This window comes from Pagrus pagrus (genome assembly GCF_965226575.1).
Source record: "Pagrus pagrus genome assembly, chromosome: 6".
NCBI lineage: Eukaryota > Metazoa > Chordata > Actinopteri > Spariformes > Sparidae > Pagrus > Pagrus pagrus.
The window spans coordinates 24,299,650-24,316,093 of record NC_140190.1 but is presented as its reverse complement, the minus strand read 5'-3'; the positions used below and the strand labels follow the sequence as shown (position 1 = coordinate 24,316,093).

At 39.8% G+C, this 16,444-nt stretch overlaps 1 protein-coding gene across 5 annotated transcripts in view; it reads right to left on the bottom strand.

Moving 5' to 3' along the window:
- The window catches only part of LOC311257976 (3',5'-cyclic-AMP phosphodiesterase 4C-like), a 107,624-nt gene that overhangs the window by 42,970 nt on the left and 48,210 nt on the right, over positions 1-16,444 (bottom strand). The window contains exon 2 of one of the 5 annotated variants that reach the window (XM_084353981.1): positions 4,597-4,801. The exons of the other annotated variants lie outside the window; for them this stretch is intronic. Coding sequence (XP_084210107.1) covers positions 4,597-4,673 — 77 coding nt within the window. The 5' untranslated portion in view covers positions 4,674-4,801. The remainder of the gene's footprint in view (positions 1-4,596; positions 4,802-16,444) is intronic. 5 annotated transcript variants of the gene reach the window in all.

The following is a 16,444-nucleotide window of genomic DNA, read 5'->3' as shown; positions in this document are numbered from 1 at the left end:
TGCAGTGCAGTTTTCATTCAGAGTAAAAATCTGTCACACAAACATGTCAGAGTTTGTAATAACATGGCCATAGCATCTGTGAGGTCAGCAACTAAAATCATTGTGAACAAAAGCAATCACACTGAATCTGACTTTGGTTATTATGATTTGTGCTGCTTTTTTAGTGCACATTCTGATACATGTCTGATTTAATGTGACCCCAGTCTGATCATATTTATCAGAACTTGTAAATCTTTAACTTTTTAATTCTTTTAATTCATCAAATGCAGCGTTTGTGGTGATTAAGGCCCAGTGTTAACATAGCCTCAGAGTCAGTCAGAGAGTATGTAGTGGCTATCAGACATTGTGGCATCAACTATCAGTCATGGTGGTTGCTGCTTAGCAAATACTTATATTTACATCCTCTTGCAGTACTGAAGTAATGCTGCTTCTCCTGCACCTCCCACAAAACACACAGCCTGCAGCTGCAGTTGAACAGAATTAGTTATTTCAGTGGGCAGTGTCCTCTTTATTTGTCCAGTATAAGCTTTACTTGTAATTCCAACACCACCCAGATTAACATTCACCAAATTGACACAAAATGTATCTGGAATATCAGAGAATGTTCTTAGCTATTATGTGAGTAAAGTGCTGACAGTGGACTGACTATCCAGCAGAGGTCACTCTTTGCCTAGAAGAAACTACAGTATGTTCACACATGGGAGCAAAAGAAATAAACACAGACAGACACACTTTAAGCAGTACGCACAACTACAGAAACAAGGCAATAGGGCAAGCCACTTATTACCACAGTTAACAATAGAAATGGCAAGAATTTTAAAGGGTCAGTGTCATTACAGCTGCTATTTACTTCTGTGATTTTTCCAGTGCTGGTACAGTACCACAACTCCTCTCTGGTGGAACAATCAATATGAATTTTAGGATGGGTGGCAGTGGCAGGATGCAGTGTGTGTGTGTGTGTGTGTGTGTGTGTGTGTGTGTGTGTGTGTGTGTGTGTGTGTGTGTGTGTGTGTGTGTGTGTGCGTGTGATACACGAGAAACACATGTCACATTCACGTGTCATGTGCAGCCAAGCTGGCGGGGCTGGGGAACTATTCCAGGCTCGGGGGTTTTATTTTGGGGGTCTGTTGTGTTATTGTTTGGGAGGGGAGGGGGGGCTTATCACTAGTGCTTCTGCTGGGACTGTACTGGGTCAGAAGCAAGCAATGAGCCCGTCTGGCACAGGTTGTATCTGTAAATAATCTGGCTATTTGAAATGTTTCTGTTGTGTTAACAGGAGCTCACATGAGTCATGTACCCAGGGAAGTCTCTCTGACAACTTGCCAAATCATGACTTAGTAACATTTCCAAATTCCCCCAATTTCCCTAACTCATGATTAAATTAGAATAAAAAATCTAACACTGACAGATCACTCTATCTTTACCTGTTTGACAGATACACAAAGATGACATAAGAGATTGTTAAAATTTTACACACCCTAACATCTTTTAATTGCAATCTCTAAACACCAAAATCACTCAATTCAAGAAAAATTAGAAGGTACGGGCCGTGGTTAGGTGGCTGCTGCTGCCTGTCATTTATAATAATATTAGGTCAGGCAAGATTCAAGAGGAGACGGTATTTCAAACGAGCCTGCTTACAGCTGTAAAGCAAACTCTTTGACATTGCCCCTCTTTGACATCAAGAGCAAAGACATTTCTTTTTTGACATTTGAAGTAAATGTTACATGTGGGGGTATGACTCAGCACATCAGCCCAGCTTGGTGGGGTTTTGCATTTCCATTACAACAGGGCTGCTTGAAGGTATGTCTTTAACTAATGATGCGCTTGTCTCGAATAGAGAGGAGTCGAAGGATAGGTTTATTTAGTTATTTCATTGCTTTAATGGTGAAGCAACAAAATCAGGAACAGAACAGGTTTTCATCAAAAATAACTGATATCTGAAAGTGCAAACAGGAGTTAAACTAAAGTCCAAACTACAAAGATTCAGTGAGAATCTAGTACTGAGAGCTGAACTTCGGTCCCCTGGACAGACATGAGTTCAGAAGGGGGTCGTGGCAGGTTCACCGTGGTTGTGAGATGTCAACGTAACCTGCTTGGAGGCAGAGCAGGCTCTGCAGGCAGAGCAGGACTGACTGGAAAAGGTCTATCTCGTGGGCGGCTCAGCACAAATCGGTGCGGTAAAACTAGTAATGGAAAAGCAAATCAGTGCAGCACAGGTTGACTTGGTGCGGCCAAAAGTGCGAGTGGAAAAGCCCCAGTGGTAAACAACACGTCCAGCACCAATAAATGTTTGACATTAAAACAAAAAATCTTTTTTATATCATGCTTTTGGCTGGCGGGTTTGAGTTTGAATTTGAACAGCAACATTCCCAAATAAAGCAGATACAAACTTATGAAAATTGATACAAACTTATGAAAATTGTGCAAACCTAAGCAGCTAACAGGAGATAGCATTTATAAGGACTTTTGTATCAGAGTACAGAGTACTAAAGAATACTGTAGAGGCTGCTACCATAGAAAATACTGCAATGATACTTTTGAGCTATTTGGCTAAAGGTGTAATAAAATAATAACTTAAAAAAATAAAATCTGTAATCATTAATTTGCTTATTTTTGCTTTTTGTTTATATTGTCTCTAACAATAACATATATGTTTTTTTTCTAAATGTCTTACTTTAACTGTATTTCTGAGCTCCTGTAAAACATTGTGAGTTACCTTGTAAACTTGCTTTGCCTTTGACCTTTCAAATTCATACCTACTTTGCTTTGTCTCCGTCAGACAAAATATTCTACTGCACAATTGAAAGTAGCAGTTATTATATTTGTGGTTGCATTTCACTTTAAAAAAACAACAACATATACAGTAAAGTCTACTTCTGCGCCAAGGACAGTTCTGTCAGAGAAGAAGATAAATAAGTTACTATTCTTAGTTTCCCTCGTATTTAACTATACAGTTCTGGCTCAGGGTGACAGCAGTGAAGGTGTGGCATGTGTTTGTGGTCGTGCTGCGATATGATATGTGAGGCTGAGTCAACCACTGACCCAGCAGCAGAGTGGAGAGCTGGGCGGTGCCCACCAATCCCAGCCCAGCTTAATGCTTACCAGGTCTTAGCACAGGAACGGGCATGAACACACAAGCAACACACAAACACTGGAACGCATACATAGCAGGCAGTGTGTGTTTGTCATCAGTGTAACATGAGTATGTTCCTCATAGCAGATCAGAAACAACAGGCAGGACTTTCTATCCCCCAACACCTCTGCTCACAGACTAACAATGTAGCAGGCAGACTGACAACACACACTCATTAACACACACAAGTTGTCAGAGAAAAATGCATTATTCACAAAATGAAACACATGCACTCATAAAAATGTAAACTGTGCTGCCCATGCAACTGCTTTTAAACTGCTTGAACGCAAGCATCTGTAGATAGTCAAACAGTCACTTCTGTGTTAGTCAGAAACATTTGTTTCAGGGTCATCGAGCTAAAAAAAATGTCTCTGGAAGACTTTCAGCAAAAACAGGAAGTCTGTTGAATGAAACTTGCCACAAACAAAATTAGCTTCCTTTAAAAAGCTGTTGGGTAAAATGCCAGCAAATAGAAAAACAGTGCAGCTTAAAACCATCAAGTCACACACTGTCCTCAGTTCTCAAAACATCACACAACCCCACTATATGAACCATTCAACCCTTTACACAGGTCACAGACTTGCATTAGCATTATCTATACTATATGAGTTCTCATAAGTTCCTATGTGGAAGGGTTTTTTCTTCTTCTTCTTGTTCTGAATACATATTGCAGCTACATTACAAAAGAAAGTTACTTTAATTATCCTGTAATTTGTTTCCAAATAGCGTTCACTCAACATTGAAGCCATGACCATGTGAATAAGAGCCGTCACAACATCACAGTATGATTGATTGATTGATGATGATACGAAATTCACAATGTGAGTAAAGGGAGGTGAAGAGAGAGTCTGTGACCATAACTATACAAAAATGTACAAAAACAACAATTATACTTCATGCATGAATTTTTCCTAATGTTAATCTTCCCTGTCTAACACACATCTCACATGACATGATCATGGCATCAGTAATGACATGAAGAGAACGTAAACAATAGTGATACTCAGCACAAAGTTGGCTGAATGAGTAGAAATGATAGTTTCAAAACCTTTACTGCAAACTCAACCTGTGCTGTTGCTCCAGTTTATTCTGTTCCATTTTCTACCACTGAGTGTGCAGAAATTGATTCAACTTCACACTAAACCACTTGCTCTTTGATTTTGTGAACTGACACCAAAACTACAGTCTATTTAGACCTTAAAGCAAAACCTGCAAAATCAGCAGCAGCTATCATCACTGCAAAAGTTAGCAGAAATAATAATTCACTTGTTCATAAATCACTAAATGTACAGCGTGTTCTGTTTAAAAATATCCGTATCTATTGTTGTAGCTCGGACAGTGAAACTTTCACAACAGGTCTGTGAATCAGGCACGTAGCTGTACTCTGCAGCCTCTATGAATACTCCCACTCATGAATATAAGCAGTGAACAGATGCAGGATGTATAGTTTAGGAACATACCCTAAGCACGAGTGTCTCCGACCGTGTCCGAAACCAGTCGGCACCCCTTTCCTTGCAAACCGGAGGTCTTTGTTCATTGTCCCTTGAGCTCCTGACTCATATGAATTGAGTCTCTTGTGGAGATTCTTGAACTTCACGACTCAGTCTGCTACTTTCCTCCCATGAACCACTGGGTGGTTCGGGATAGACACCATGAGGTTTTGTACTGCGATAAACCAAAACACAAATAGATTCCAGGTGAGAGATGAAAACAAAACTGATGCAGTCAAATAGAGGACAAATCTGATTAATCGTCTGTGCCTCAGGATGCTGGTTTCAGAGTTCTTCCACTGAGGTCCCAGGCAAGCCTCAACAAGGCTTACTGGAGTGTGATATTCACTTAGTCTCTCCAGAAGGAAGAAGCAGAAAGGGAGCTGTTGTAACTGAGGACTCAGCTGCATTGAAGGAGTCTCCACAGTTCTTCTTTCAGTAGTTTGTTGTAACAACAACAAACATAGTGGCTCTGACTACATTCCTGAACGGTCTTTAGTAGCAGGGCTCCAAATTGTCCAGCAGAGAACAGGAGATCAGAACAGAAGAATACTGAAGTAGCTTTGTGACTCTGCTTCTCTGTCAGTCACTCACTCTGTTTGCAGGAAAGGGGAAGGGTTGAGTTGTTGCTGAGAGCAATGACACTGCAGGGTAGCGTCAGCACTGGTTGACCTCTTCCTCCAGCAGTGTGAGAGCTTGTGGAGTCCCCTGAGGTCGCTGTAGGGGCTGAGGACAGCTCAGGAGCTGTCAAGGAGTCTGCTTTGTGCAGGATATCCAATACCGAGACAAATATGCACGAACTCACTTTAAAAGATTTGGTGTGAAGTTAGAGGTTGAAACTTTTTTAAGCAACATTTCCAAAGAAAAGCCAAAGCAGTAAGTGATGACCCTTTCTGAACTTGGAGAGACTAAAAAATTCTCTCTTCCCTACATTTAGACAGAGGAACATTTTCGTGTGTCCCAACTTGTAAAAGAGAGCTCTGACTCCACTGTGTGGCTGGCGGGTGATTTTGTGTCTGGCAGAGCTGGCTTGGCTCAGCCTTCATTGACACGTGAGATCAACGGGCCGCCTGACCCGACACCCCCCTTCGGCTGCCCTGCAGCTACATAATTACAGGGGGATATTGTTAGAATTGGTGCTGAGCAGGGTGGCAAGAGGGGTGGGGGGTGGCGGTCGGGCATAAACTTGTTTAACAGAAGTACCAAACAAACACAATCTCATACTTTCAAAGAAGTATACATGGTAGACTGATATTTATGTTTTTGAGAGTTTTAGTGTCAGTGTGAGTTTTTTTTTTTTTTTTTGATTACTTAATGATAAAATTAAGTCTATGAAATAAGAAAAATAGTTAAATAAAGAATATTACAACTTCCCAGAGTCCAGGATGACTTCTTTACATGTCTTATTTTGCTCTACCAAAAGCCCAAAAACACAAAGGTATGCAATTAAAAAAGGATACAACAAAGAAAAGCAACAAATCTTCAGAAAATGTTTGGTATTTTTTCACTATTTTTGCTTTGAGAATGATTGAAACAATGAAGTTGATGATGTTTGTGTGTGTGTGTGTGTGTGTGTGTGTGTGTGTGTGTGTGTGTGTGTGTGTGTGTGTGTGTGTGTGTGTGAACATAAATGTCAAAACTTTTCTACACTCATTAACTTTTCACACATTATATGACAGTAGGTTGGAAGCTAAAACACAAGACAGTGCTTTAATCAATAGACCATTGACTCAGAGGTAAGATTACACCCCTGCCTTACACACATACACATCAACACACCTGAAGCCTGATAACAGATTACCAGCAATAACGTTTTAATCGACTGGAGACCGCAGCGAGATCTCACCAATAGAGTTGTTAAAATTATGTGCTTGAAATAAAGTCTTTGAAATATTTGATGGTTGTTACAGTTAATGATTATGTCTGCGTGTGCCATCCTGCAAAGAGAATGTGATTTTTTTCATTCTAGACATTTTTAATGTTTGAATCTCTGTAGTGTCTTTTCTGAGTAATTAAATTGAGGAGGGGAAGGGATTATAACTGCCTAAATGGCACACTAGTAAAGATATGAGCCATGATACAGCAAACTGGCAAGCAGCTTTAGATCAATCATGAAAGTGACTCATCAGAACAGAGCTCCCACAATATATATTTTATTTTTTCCCCTGCCAGGGACAACTTCTCCATCTTTTTAAGTCCCACATTGCTTTTAGCAGAGATGAATGGTCATTGACAGCTTTAGCTGCTAGCACTGAAAGTTTAGAACATTCAAGCTTTAGATTAAGGGGCATTTGTTGCATGGCAACATTAAAAGCCACCACAACCACTTCCCTACACACAAACTAAAAAAGGATGATGCACAGACTTACATTATTATCTTCTGAGTGTGGTATAATTTATTTGTCATGAGATGTGCCTGATAATATTAACATACTAAGGTAATGCTAGAATGAATAAACTGATTTACAAGCATGAATTAACATAATAAATAATGGTCCACGCAACCTTGGTCCTACAAAAACACATGGGGAATGAAACATACTTCTATCTTTATATTACTCATGGATTGTTTTTCCTTCCTACTGCCTAAACTGTTTCATTGTACACATTTTTTTTTATCTTAATTTTTTTTTTTTTACTTTATTTTTAATAAAGAGGTTGTACCACACTTCAGCATATCAAAGGTCTACTATAAACTAAGTTTGCATGATTTCCTGGTGGCCTGGAGGTTTATATATTTACATATTTATAACTACATGCAGGTGAAGTAATTGGCCAAAACCAAACCAAAAAAATCATCAAAATTGTTATCACAGGTGAGGTCTCCATCACCAGAGAGATTATAATCCAATAAAGAAGGCTGAAGCAAGAGACACAGGTAATGTGAGAAAACAGGCGAAGGCCAAGCTAATGTCATCATGAAGTGAAGCTTCACATTGATTGATTAGGACTGGAGTGACAGTTGTGTTAGTGTGTTAGGATGTGAGAGGATGGTGGACACTGAGGCCACATCAGCTGACAAGACTGAAGAGTCTTAACACTGGGTGTTGCAGCAAATGTGGGCAGCAGATGACAACACTATAACAATGTTACGAGCTGCTTCCTCCACAGTTACAGGCAGACAGCCAGGTAGGCAAACAGTTACAGTGTAGAGTGGGTTTCATGTTTAGCTGATACGTTTTAATGATGTATTGCATAAGCTAGCACAAAGCCTAATGTAAAACTTAATTCCTTTATAGTTTTTGTAAAAAAAAACTTAAAAAAAAAAAAATGTACTCGGAGTGTAATTACATTTTTTGTAACTCAATTTTTTCTCTCCATCACTTAGTGTTGCTCTTCTTACTGTGATCGCTTATTTTAAATTTTTTTATTGAATATTGTATTTATTATAGTGCATTGATATATTGTGGAATCTCCCCTGAAGAACCATTGGGGGTGCTACTCAAAGCTTCGCTCCACTCTGGTCATCGCTCTTATTTGTTGCACTCCAGGGAGATTTCCAGTTGTAAAATAATTGCTTAATTTTACTCTGTGACACACCTGGTGGACTTGATTTACTTTTCTCTAAAAAACTGGTCATCAGTTTGATTAGCAAGGGAGCTTTTCTCATCCGATTTTAATAAGCAATGTGTTGGTCGGACAGGCTTAAATATTAACTAGATTAATAAAGAGTAATGAGAGGAAGCAAAGGCACTGAGGTAGGGGAATGTAACCAAAATAATTCTAATGCAAACATCACACTACATCACATTATAATATCAATATTACTTTGGAATTATTTCTAGATTAGATTTCCTTTAGCAGTAATCTTGTGTGCTTAGGTGAAATGGGAGGGTTAAAATGAAAACCACAGGACATACAAAAACACTGTTGTTGCACGCAGCTTGTAGCCACATGAAGGAGATCTCCTCCACCTCATGGGGCCAACTTGTTAAAAATATCAAATGATTATATTTTGAGATAGCTGTGGGAAACGCAGTAATCTATCAGTATTAAAGTCCTTTTTAAGATGAAACAGCGCTCTATATGAGAAGATCATCATAATGCAAATGTTACTAAAGCTTATTAAATATTTCATATTTACAAATAATTCAATTAAACAGTTGTTAACACCAACACTTGTAGATTTAAGAATTGTTTTGACAGACGAGACTGAATAATGAGGGCTTCAGACAGCAGGGTGATTTTCCTTCCATGCAGCTCCCCCCAAGTTTCCTCAGCTGCCCTACAGGTCATGGTTGTGTACATGGAAAATCTATTTCCTACGTCATTACCCAACAGCACTGCTTTTTCCCGCACTACCATGTTTAGTTTCTCTTTTAATAATCAGACAATTACTTCATAATGGCACTCTGATATCAATACTTGACATTCTGTTCTGAAATGACTAATAACCCACACTATACTGTGCCATTCTGCAGTTGTTGTTTTTTTAAACATTTATGTTGTTTAAGACAGGAAACACCAATCTAAGAAGTTCAGCAAGGCAATGAAATCGGCTCAATCTGTCTTTGACGTAAAAGAGACACATGCTGCCTGTTTTCAGTCATGAGGAATGAATGAATACATGACTGAACAGCATTGAGGGTCAGCCTTGTGTCACTACGGTGAGGTGGCCCTACTCCCTTTAAGGGTGCACTCACAATTGGCCCAGTTGCTCTATCGATTGTCCCTTCTCCCCAGTCCCCCGCTGGCCTGCACTCACAATGCTTGGACCGCAACCAGGCCTGACCACAGCTACCTCTTGATCATATAACATCATGTCGTAGCGGCGGCAGCACATTGGAAAACAACAGAAAGAACATGACTAACTTTACTGACTTTTTTGTGGCGTTTTTTGTGTCATTTTGGCCACAACTCTCTCACATTCCAGGATTTCTTGATTATGCAAGGCCGCTTAATACACATGATTATACTTCATGTCCATGTTGCCCACCTGTACTTGTGCTCGTGCATGAGCAACCGTACCGTGCAGAAAAGCATCTCTTCCAACCATGCCAGGGCCAAGAAAGCGTACTGTGCTTGAGTACACAGAGTGCACAGTACGGAGCCCTCACACTAGTCAAACAAACTGGACTTTGGGGGTCAAACATGCTTGGGCATGGTACGGATTGCCTAGTCTGAGTGCATCCTAAACCTCAGGTCAAACCAACGCAGTCTATTTGCTTCAACTGGATTTCTTATCCTCACTATTTGACCTGTGTCAGGCCTGCTGAATGCAGCTCATAGCACCTTAGGCACAAAACAAGACACCCTCTTTCATTGCAAGAACAATGAGTTCCATTGAGATGACCCCAATCACGACGTCAACAAAATCATGGTTTCCCCAGTTACCTTCTGATTGGACAATGGGGCTTTATTTGCCACAGCAAACCCATGACACACATTTTGATGACGTGTAAAACAGCCCTATTACCTATCAGCCCCTGAAACAAATGCGTGTACTTGAGTTTACTCAAGTACAGCTGGGTCACATTGATACAAAGACTGAGATTGATACAAAGAAGATCTCTGAATCTTTCAAAATGAACTCATCTCATCCATGTGCAATTACAACTTCTGAAGTCTTGTAAATCCTGACAACAATCACCTTCTAATTATTCACACAATTCACAATTATTACCTGGGTGTGTGTGCCAAGGTGAAGCGCCTCTGCAGAGCAATGTTACGGTTCATGAGGAGCTTGCGGAATAGCTGAGGAGAGTGGCGGGGGGAGTTTCGAGGAGAGCCACAGGGGGACATCCTTGGTGATCCACAAGGCGAGCCAGACGTTGACCGTGGTTTCAGCTGGATAGGTTGAGGGCTGCTGAGTGGGAAAGAATCAGCCTCCCCAGAGCTTTGCCACAGGGCCTCACTCATGCTTCCGTCTGAGGGTTAAACAAAACCAGATCTCTTATGCTGATCTCTTGTGCAGCCTTCTCAGTCCTGACAGGTAGTCCTGGTCATCCATCTCAGGGCAGCAGCATTCTTCCGAGGAAATCATTAACAATTGTATTGTCAGTCTTGTAATGATGCACTTCATACTCAGAGACGCTTGTTGGAGTCTCTAATTTCTTCAGATCCACTGTTCCTGTTCATCTTCATTACCTTTTCTCAACTGAGCTATGTGCAAGCAAAGTTGATGGACACGGACATGAGTGCAGGAGTGAGCCCTCCCCTCAGCAGTAAGCTCTGTTTACATAGCACTGAGCCCTGCCTAAATATGGCCAGGCCTGAATTATAGCGTTGTTAGCTCGCACCACAGCTACACTAGCTGCGTCCAGCACTGGCAACTACCAAGAGCACCAGTTTACATCTGTTTCTTTCCTCAGCCCATCAGTGCACAAACATTAACCAATGATTATGGCTCTGCCTGTGTAGACACATGCCAGAGCTGTGTAGTGTTGAGAGGCTGCAGCCTGGAGAGATTTTCATTGTACTGGTCAGTGGGGCCCCTCTCTGTCTAAAAACAGAGCCTGCTTGAGATAAAAGATAACAGGAACCCTGCGAATGTCACTTAAACTTTTGGTCGTATCTCAAGTGAATAGAGCTTTCCCAACGGGGCCGAGGGGTGATGGAAAAACAGATCAAGCAGAGTTTCATCTTTGACCCAGAGACAGCCAGTGACCCGAACCTCCTCTACCCAAAACAAAACCTTGTGAATTCAGCCAAAACACACAAACTGAAGTCTGCTTGTACCTAAACATTTCCCCTGATAAGTAGCATCCTGTAAATACGTGTCACTTCTACCTGACATTCATAACGTTCAGTTCATTCAGTCAATACCAGTACATTGTTTGTCTCTTCCAACAAAAACACTGATATAAAACACTCACAATAAGTTGATCTTGGTATTGTAAATATTCATTATCAGGATACTCGTAATACAAGATAAATGTGAATATTCTCACTACTTGATTCCACTGGATATTTCTCTCTACCTGGCGTTCAGAAGCAAAGCGTCGTGCCTGCCTGATGTTGTTGACTTGCACAGATTGTGTTTATTTCAACATTTCTCCTTGATTTTTGTGCTTCTACTGTGGTTGAGTAGGCTACATAGTTGAATCGTTTTGTTATTTGTCTGTTTTAAGAGTGCTTATTGGTAATATTTACAACTTTGTTGTGCTGTAGAGCCCGAGTCAGCACCAGGTGTTAAAAATTTGATCGGATGCACTATGCCGTTCCGTTGTCTTCCTTCCTGTCTGGCTTGATCTGCTCTATGCTAATTGACGTGGCTGCGGTGCTCTTCTGTCGAAAATAGACTTGGTGCCTATTCTCCTCAGTTATTGAGGAAATACCTAAAGATTTCTTGATTGATTGTTTGTCAAAAAAATATATGCATGTCTCATCTGTGACACAATAAGAGTATTTGTTTCATGATAACTGTAAGGTTAAAGTGATTCCAATATGTTTTAGCACATTTTAATTCTATTTTAAAGATTTCAGAATATTTGATGATAATTGTTAAATTTAACATGGTTTGATCTAGGCATTGTCCCATGCCTAGATTAAACCATGTTCAGTTTCATGGATTCAGAGATTGTAAAGTTTGACAATGGTCTGCTGTGTGTCAGAGTTCAGCTATATATGAGTGAGAGTATTGTCCTGATTGTTATCACTGATAAGCTTAAGACGGCAGCAGACAAAAGCATATATGACCTTTACACTGGAAAATTTGACAGCAATTGTGATCTGGGAACACATGCCCTCTTAAGAGCTGGTTATATCAACACATTTCTGTCTCAGTTTTACGAATCCCACATCAGAATATACATCAAGATAATAAAACTGCAAATCATACGCTGAATTTCAAATCTTTTTATAACTGCTTCATCCATTATTCAATCTGGAACTACTTTTATGCAACATCCACTTTCTTTTCTACACACTGTTTAGCCTTCTTTGTTAGTAAAATGTTCATCGATGTACCGTATTTGCACTGCAATTATCATAGATCAATTGTCAATCAAACAGCATGACTAGAATGTCTTTATACTAAGGCTTTATGTGGATGAAGTCTGAGTTTCTGTGGGTTGTGCTCTTTCCTTTGTCTTTTCAATCATAGGAACATGAGAGCTACACATCAAGTGTACATAGCAGCGAATGTTAAAGGTCTTGTTAACTATCTGTAGATCGAATCATTGTTATTAATAGCAATGTGCCATGAGTAATGTGATTCATTTGTTTAACACACTGCTATTGCTGTTTAAAGTATCTAGAGAGCCATCTTCAAGGTAAAACGGGAAATGAGTCCAATGTGTATTATTCACTTTGTCATTATGTCTCTTTGTCACTCATCCATTTTAATGTTGCAATAAAGTTGAGATTGAAGGGCTCTTGAGCCTGAGGGGCTGACTGCCAAAGTACTGATTTAACTGGGGAGGGGTCAGGAGGGGTCACAGCAATGAGCTCACCAACAAAAACACAGCTGTTGTATGAAGTGCTGCCAAATATGACCAGCAGATGGTGCCCACGCACAAACGCACACAAATGCAGCAACATGGAAAAACCCACAGGACATGAACTCAGGAGTACAAAATGTCAAATCATCCAGTGGGGTTTTGACTTGGACAAATTCAACTTATTTAATGTTTCCTGGCATTCAGTGAAACGTTTACCCGAGGCACCTTACAGCATCCTAATTGTATCTCCAGCATAGGAGGCTCCACTGCGTTTTGAACCCCTAACCTTGGAAACAGTCCACATCATTAGCTAACACGGTTACGACAACATTACGCCTGACTGAGTGAGGCGTTGACTGAGTGGGAGAAAATATTTCAAAACATAAAAAAATTCAGACAGCGTGGGCTCAGTCAATCAAATGGTTGTCATTATGAGTCAATGGGGAGAAAAGACGAAGGAGCTGAATCCTATTTCTTTTCTTAAAGTGACTAATGACGGGATATGTGGAACTATTTATTCGACTGAGTCACATAACCTTCCTCCTCCCACCGCCAACACCAGATCAAACACACAAGCACATAACCAGGAAACACACACACAACCAGATTCATTTTAAAAACACAGACAAACATGATTGGACACCTGAAAAGCCTTTGGAGTTACCAGTGGACACACTGCTTTATCCCTGTAGTATTAAATACGTCATACCTCAACCTCAAGGAAACAACTGGACTACATAAACATAATTTCATTTAATTGACAAATTAAAGCATCTCCTATGGAAAGCTTCTCTCTCAAGGCTATGTTTTCCATAAAAATTACTCCTCGGGTGCTTTGTGGTGGCAGGGTGATGGAGCGAAACAGAGACCCACTCTCTCACAGATGGTGACAGGGGATTTAGTTGTTATTTGGATCCAAGTGAATGCAGAAGTAGGCAACAGCTCCACACAGAAACAATAACATATCCAAAAAGTATTTCCGGGGACCAAACTTTATCTGATACGGACATGACAAAAAGAGATGCAAGAGTAGACCTATAATATGCACCCTTTTCAGAAGAATTGCATATCTTTCTTGTGCGCCTTTAGTGATTTATAGTATAAAAAACATTTCAATTGAGTGAGACACGTGAGTGTGGTGAGCAGCTAAGTATGATTATCATGTTGATTACTTTTTCTGTCTGTGGATTTGCTACAGGGATAAAAGTGACCTCCATCAAACGATGCAGCTACGGTGCACAGCCAGTGTTAGTTGCACTTCGACAACCATGATTTTCCAAAGGAAAGAGCAATGTTGTTGAGCCTCATGGCGGCTACTGTTGTCAATTTTTCTTTTTTTAATACATATCGAGTCTGACTATTGAAACTGATCCAATATTCATTTTTGAGTTGACACACACACATCAGAGTTTGCGCCAGTTTATTGCAAGACCTGCGGCACCTAAGCATTGTGGAATTTTTTTACATTTATTTTTAAAATATTTTTTGCACTGTAAGTTTTTATACAAGAGCTTTTTTCAGCGATCATTCAGCAATTTAGCGAGTGTGCAGTCAAGAGAGAGTGAGAGCGATTGTAACAGTGAGAATGACACTTATAGTAACATTACAGGGCTGAACGTAGCATTGCAGTGTGTGTACAATTTAGCCTGTTTGCCAGTGAGTGCTACATGTCCTCCAGACCACAGCCAAGCCATGTCATGTTTGTAACCTACTGATAAAAGTAAATACGTTTTTTCTTTCAACTTTCGACCCTGGCTCTCTGAAGGTGCACTGACCTTTAAGGTATTCTATCAAAGTTAGAAGTTAGAGTATTATGAGGACACTAATGGCAGCTCTACTGTGGTCATAACACCGCTCTACATTAACCATGTTTTCTGCCTTTCAAAGTGCATCCAATCAGTCTGGAGCTGAATGCAATGCTTAAACATGGAGAATGCTTCTCTACCAAAAGTTTCCAATTCCTTTCTAATTTTTAAATTGTTGGTATTGTGTGCAGCTCAAACTAAATTGCAGTGCTGTGTATAGGCAGTCTTATGACTGATGATAGTTCATCAAGGTGACTGACAAGTGTTAGAGTGGGAAGTTGACAAATTGAAACGGAATGAGGGCTGAGCGACTTATACTTTCACTCCATCAAGCCGAAAGATTTCATACTGTAACTTGTACAAAACAGTAACTTGTTTTCAGTATCCTGCTGTTGCTGACACAAATAAATGTAATTTTTCAGCTCAATGATTAAATTCAGCCTTTTCGATGTGAAGATTTTTCTTCAGTGTTATTTATCAATGTTTACTCCAGGGCAGAATTTTTCATTACTGGTGGTATTTAGAAAAATCTGATTATCTGAACATTCGTGAGAGTGTTTCTAAAAACTAGGGACACACAAAGTACAACCTTGAAAGTTGGAAAACTACATTATATAAAATAGTATGTCCTTAAACACACACACACACACACACACGCACCTGTTCCCTTTACCGATTCCTGGGTTAAAAAAGGATCAGATGTACAGTATTTTCCAAATATCAACTATTTCTTGTATGACCATATAGAATAGCAATGCCCATATGAACAACTTACAACAGAGCTTACAATATAGACTTTCATACCAAATATTTGTTGTTCTTCCAATGCTAATACCAAATAACAGACAAAAAATGCTCGGATATGACTATTAATTGGATACACAGCACTGAAACTGGCCCGTTGCTGCTTTAAAAGGACTTCCTTTTTCTCTCGCTGCCTGTCACCTCTCTTTGGCAGGCACTGTGAATGGAAACAATGTGAAACTCCAAATATGAAGTTTTAACATTAACCTTGGTTTCTCACAGTCAACAATTCGAAGAATGAGCCTAGATATAGATATGAGAAATTATAATCACTGGACATTTCCCCATATCTCATTGTAAGCACACAAGGCTGCCACTTTCAACATTTCAACAACACTGGCTGCATAAACATAAGACACTAAACAGAAATGAACTGATTAAGGAGAATTCAAAAACAAAATGATTAAGTACTGTAAACATGTAAACCAAGATTAATAATTAGATATCCTATAAAAAGACTGAGAACAACCTGCGTAACAAAGAAAAAAAGTTTTAGAGATAAAAGTGCAGAGTTCTCTCTCAACTGAGACACTTGAAAGAAATCAGTGCTCACTCGAAAGATAATTGCTTTGAAGGCAGCACCAACAATAACACCAGTAGTAATAATAATGATGAAAATAAATGTTCAGGGAGGCAACCTCAGCCAAAGCTGGTAGAGCAACTAGAGCCACGAACCATTATACCCTTCAAATTATTGTCAAAAGTGGGGTTGGGCAGATCAATGATCAATGACCAACCCTCCACTATCGTAACTATCGTCATTTACGTATAGTCAAAAAAAAGAAACAAATACATAGTTTCATTTTTTAAAAGGGCTGAATAATTTAC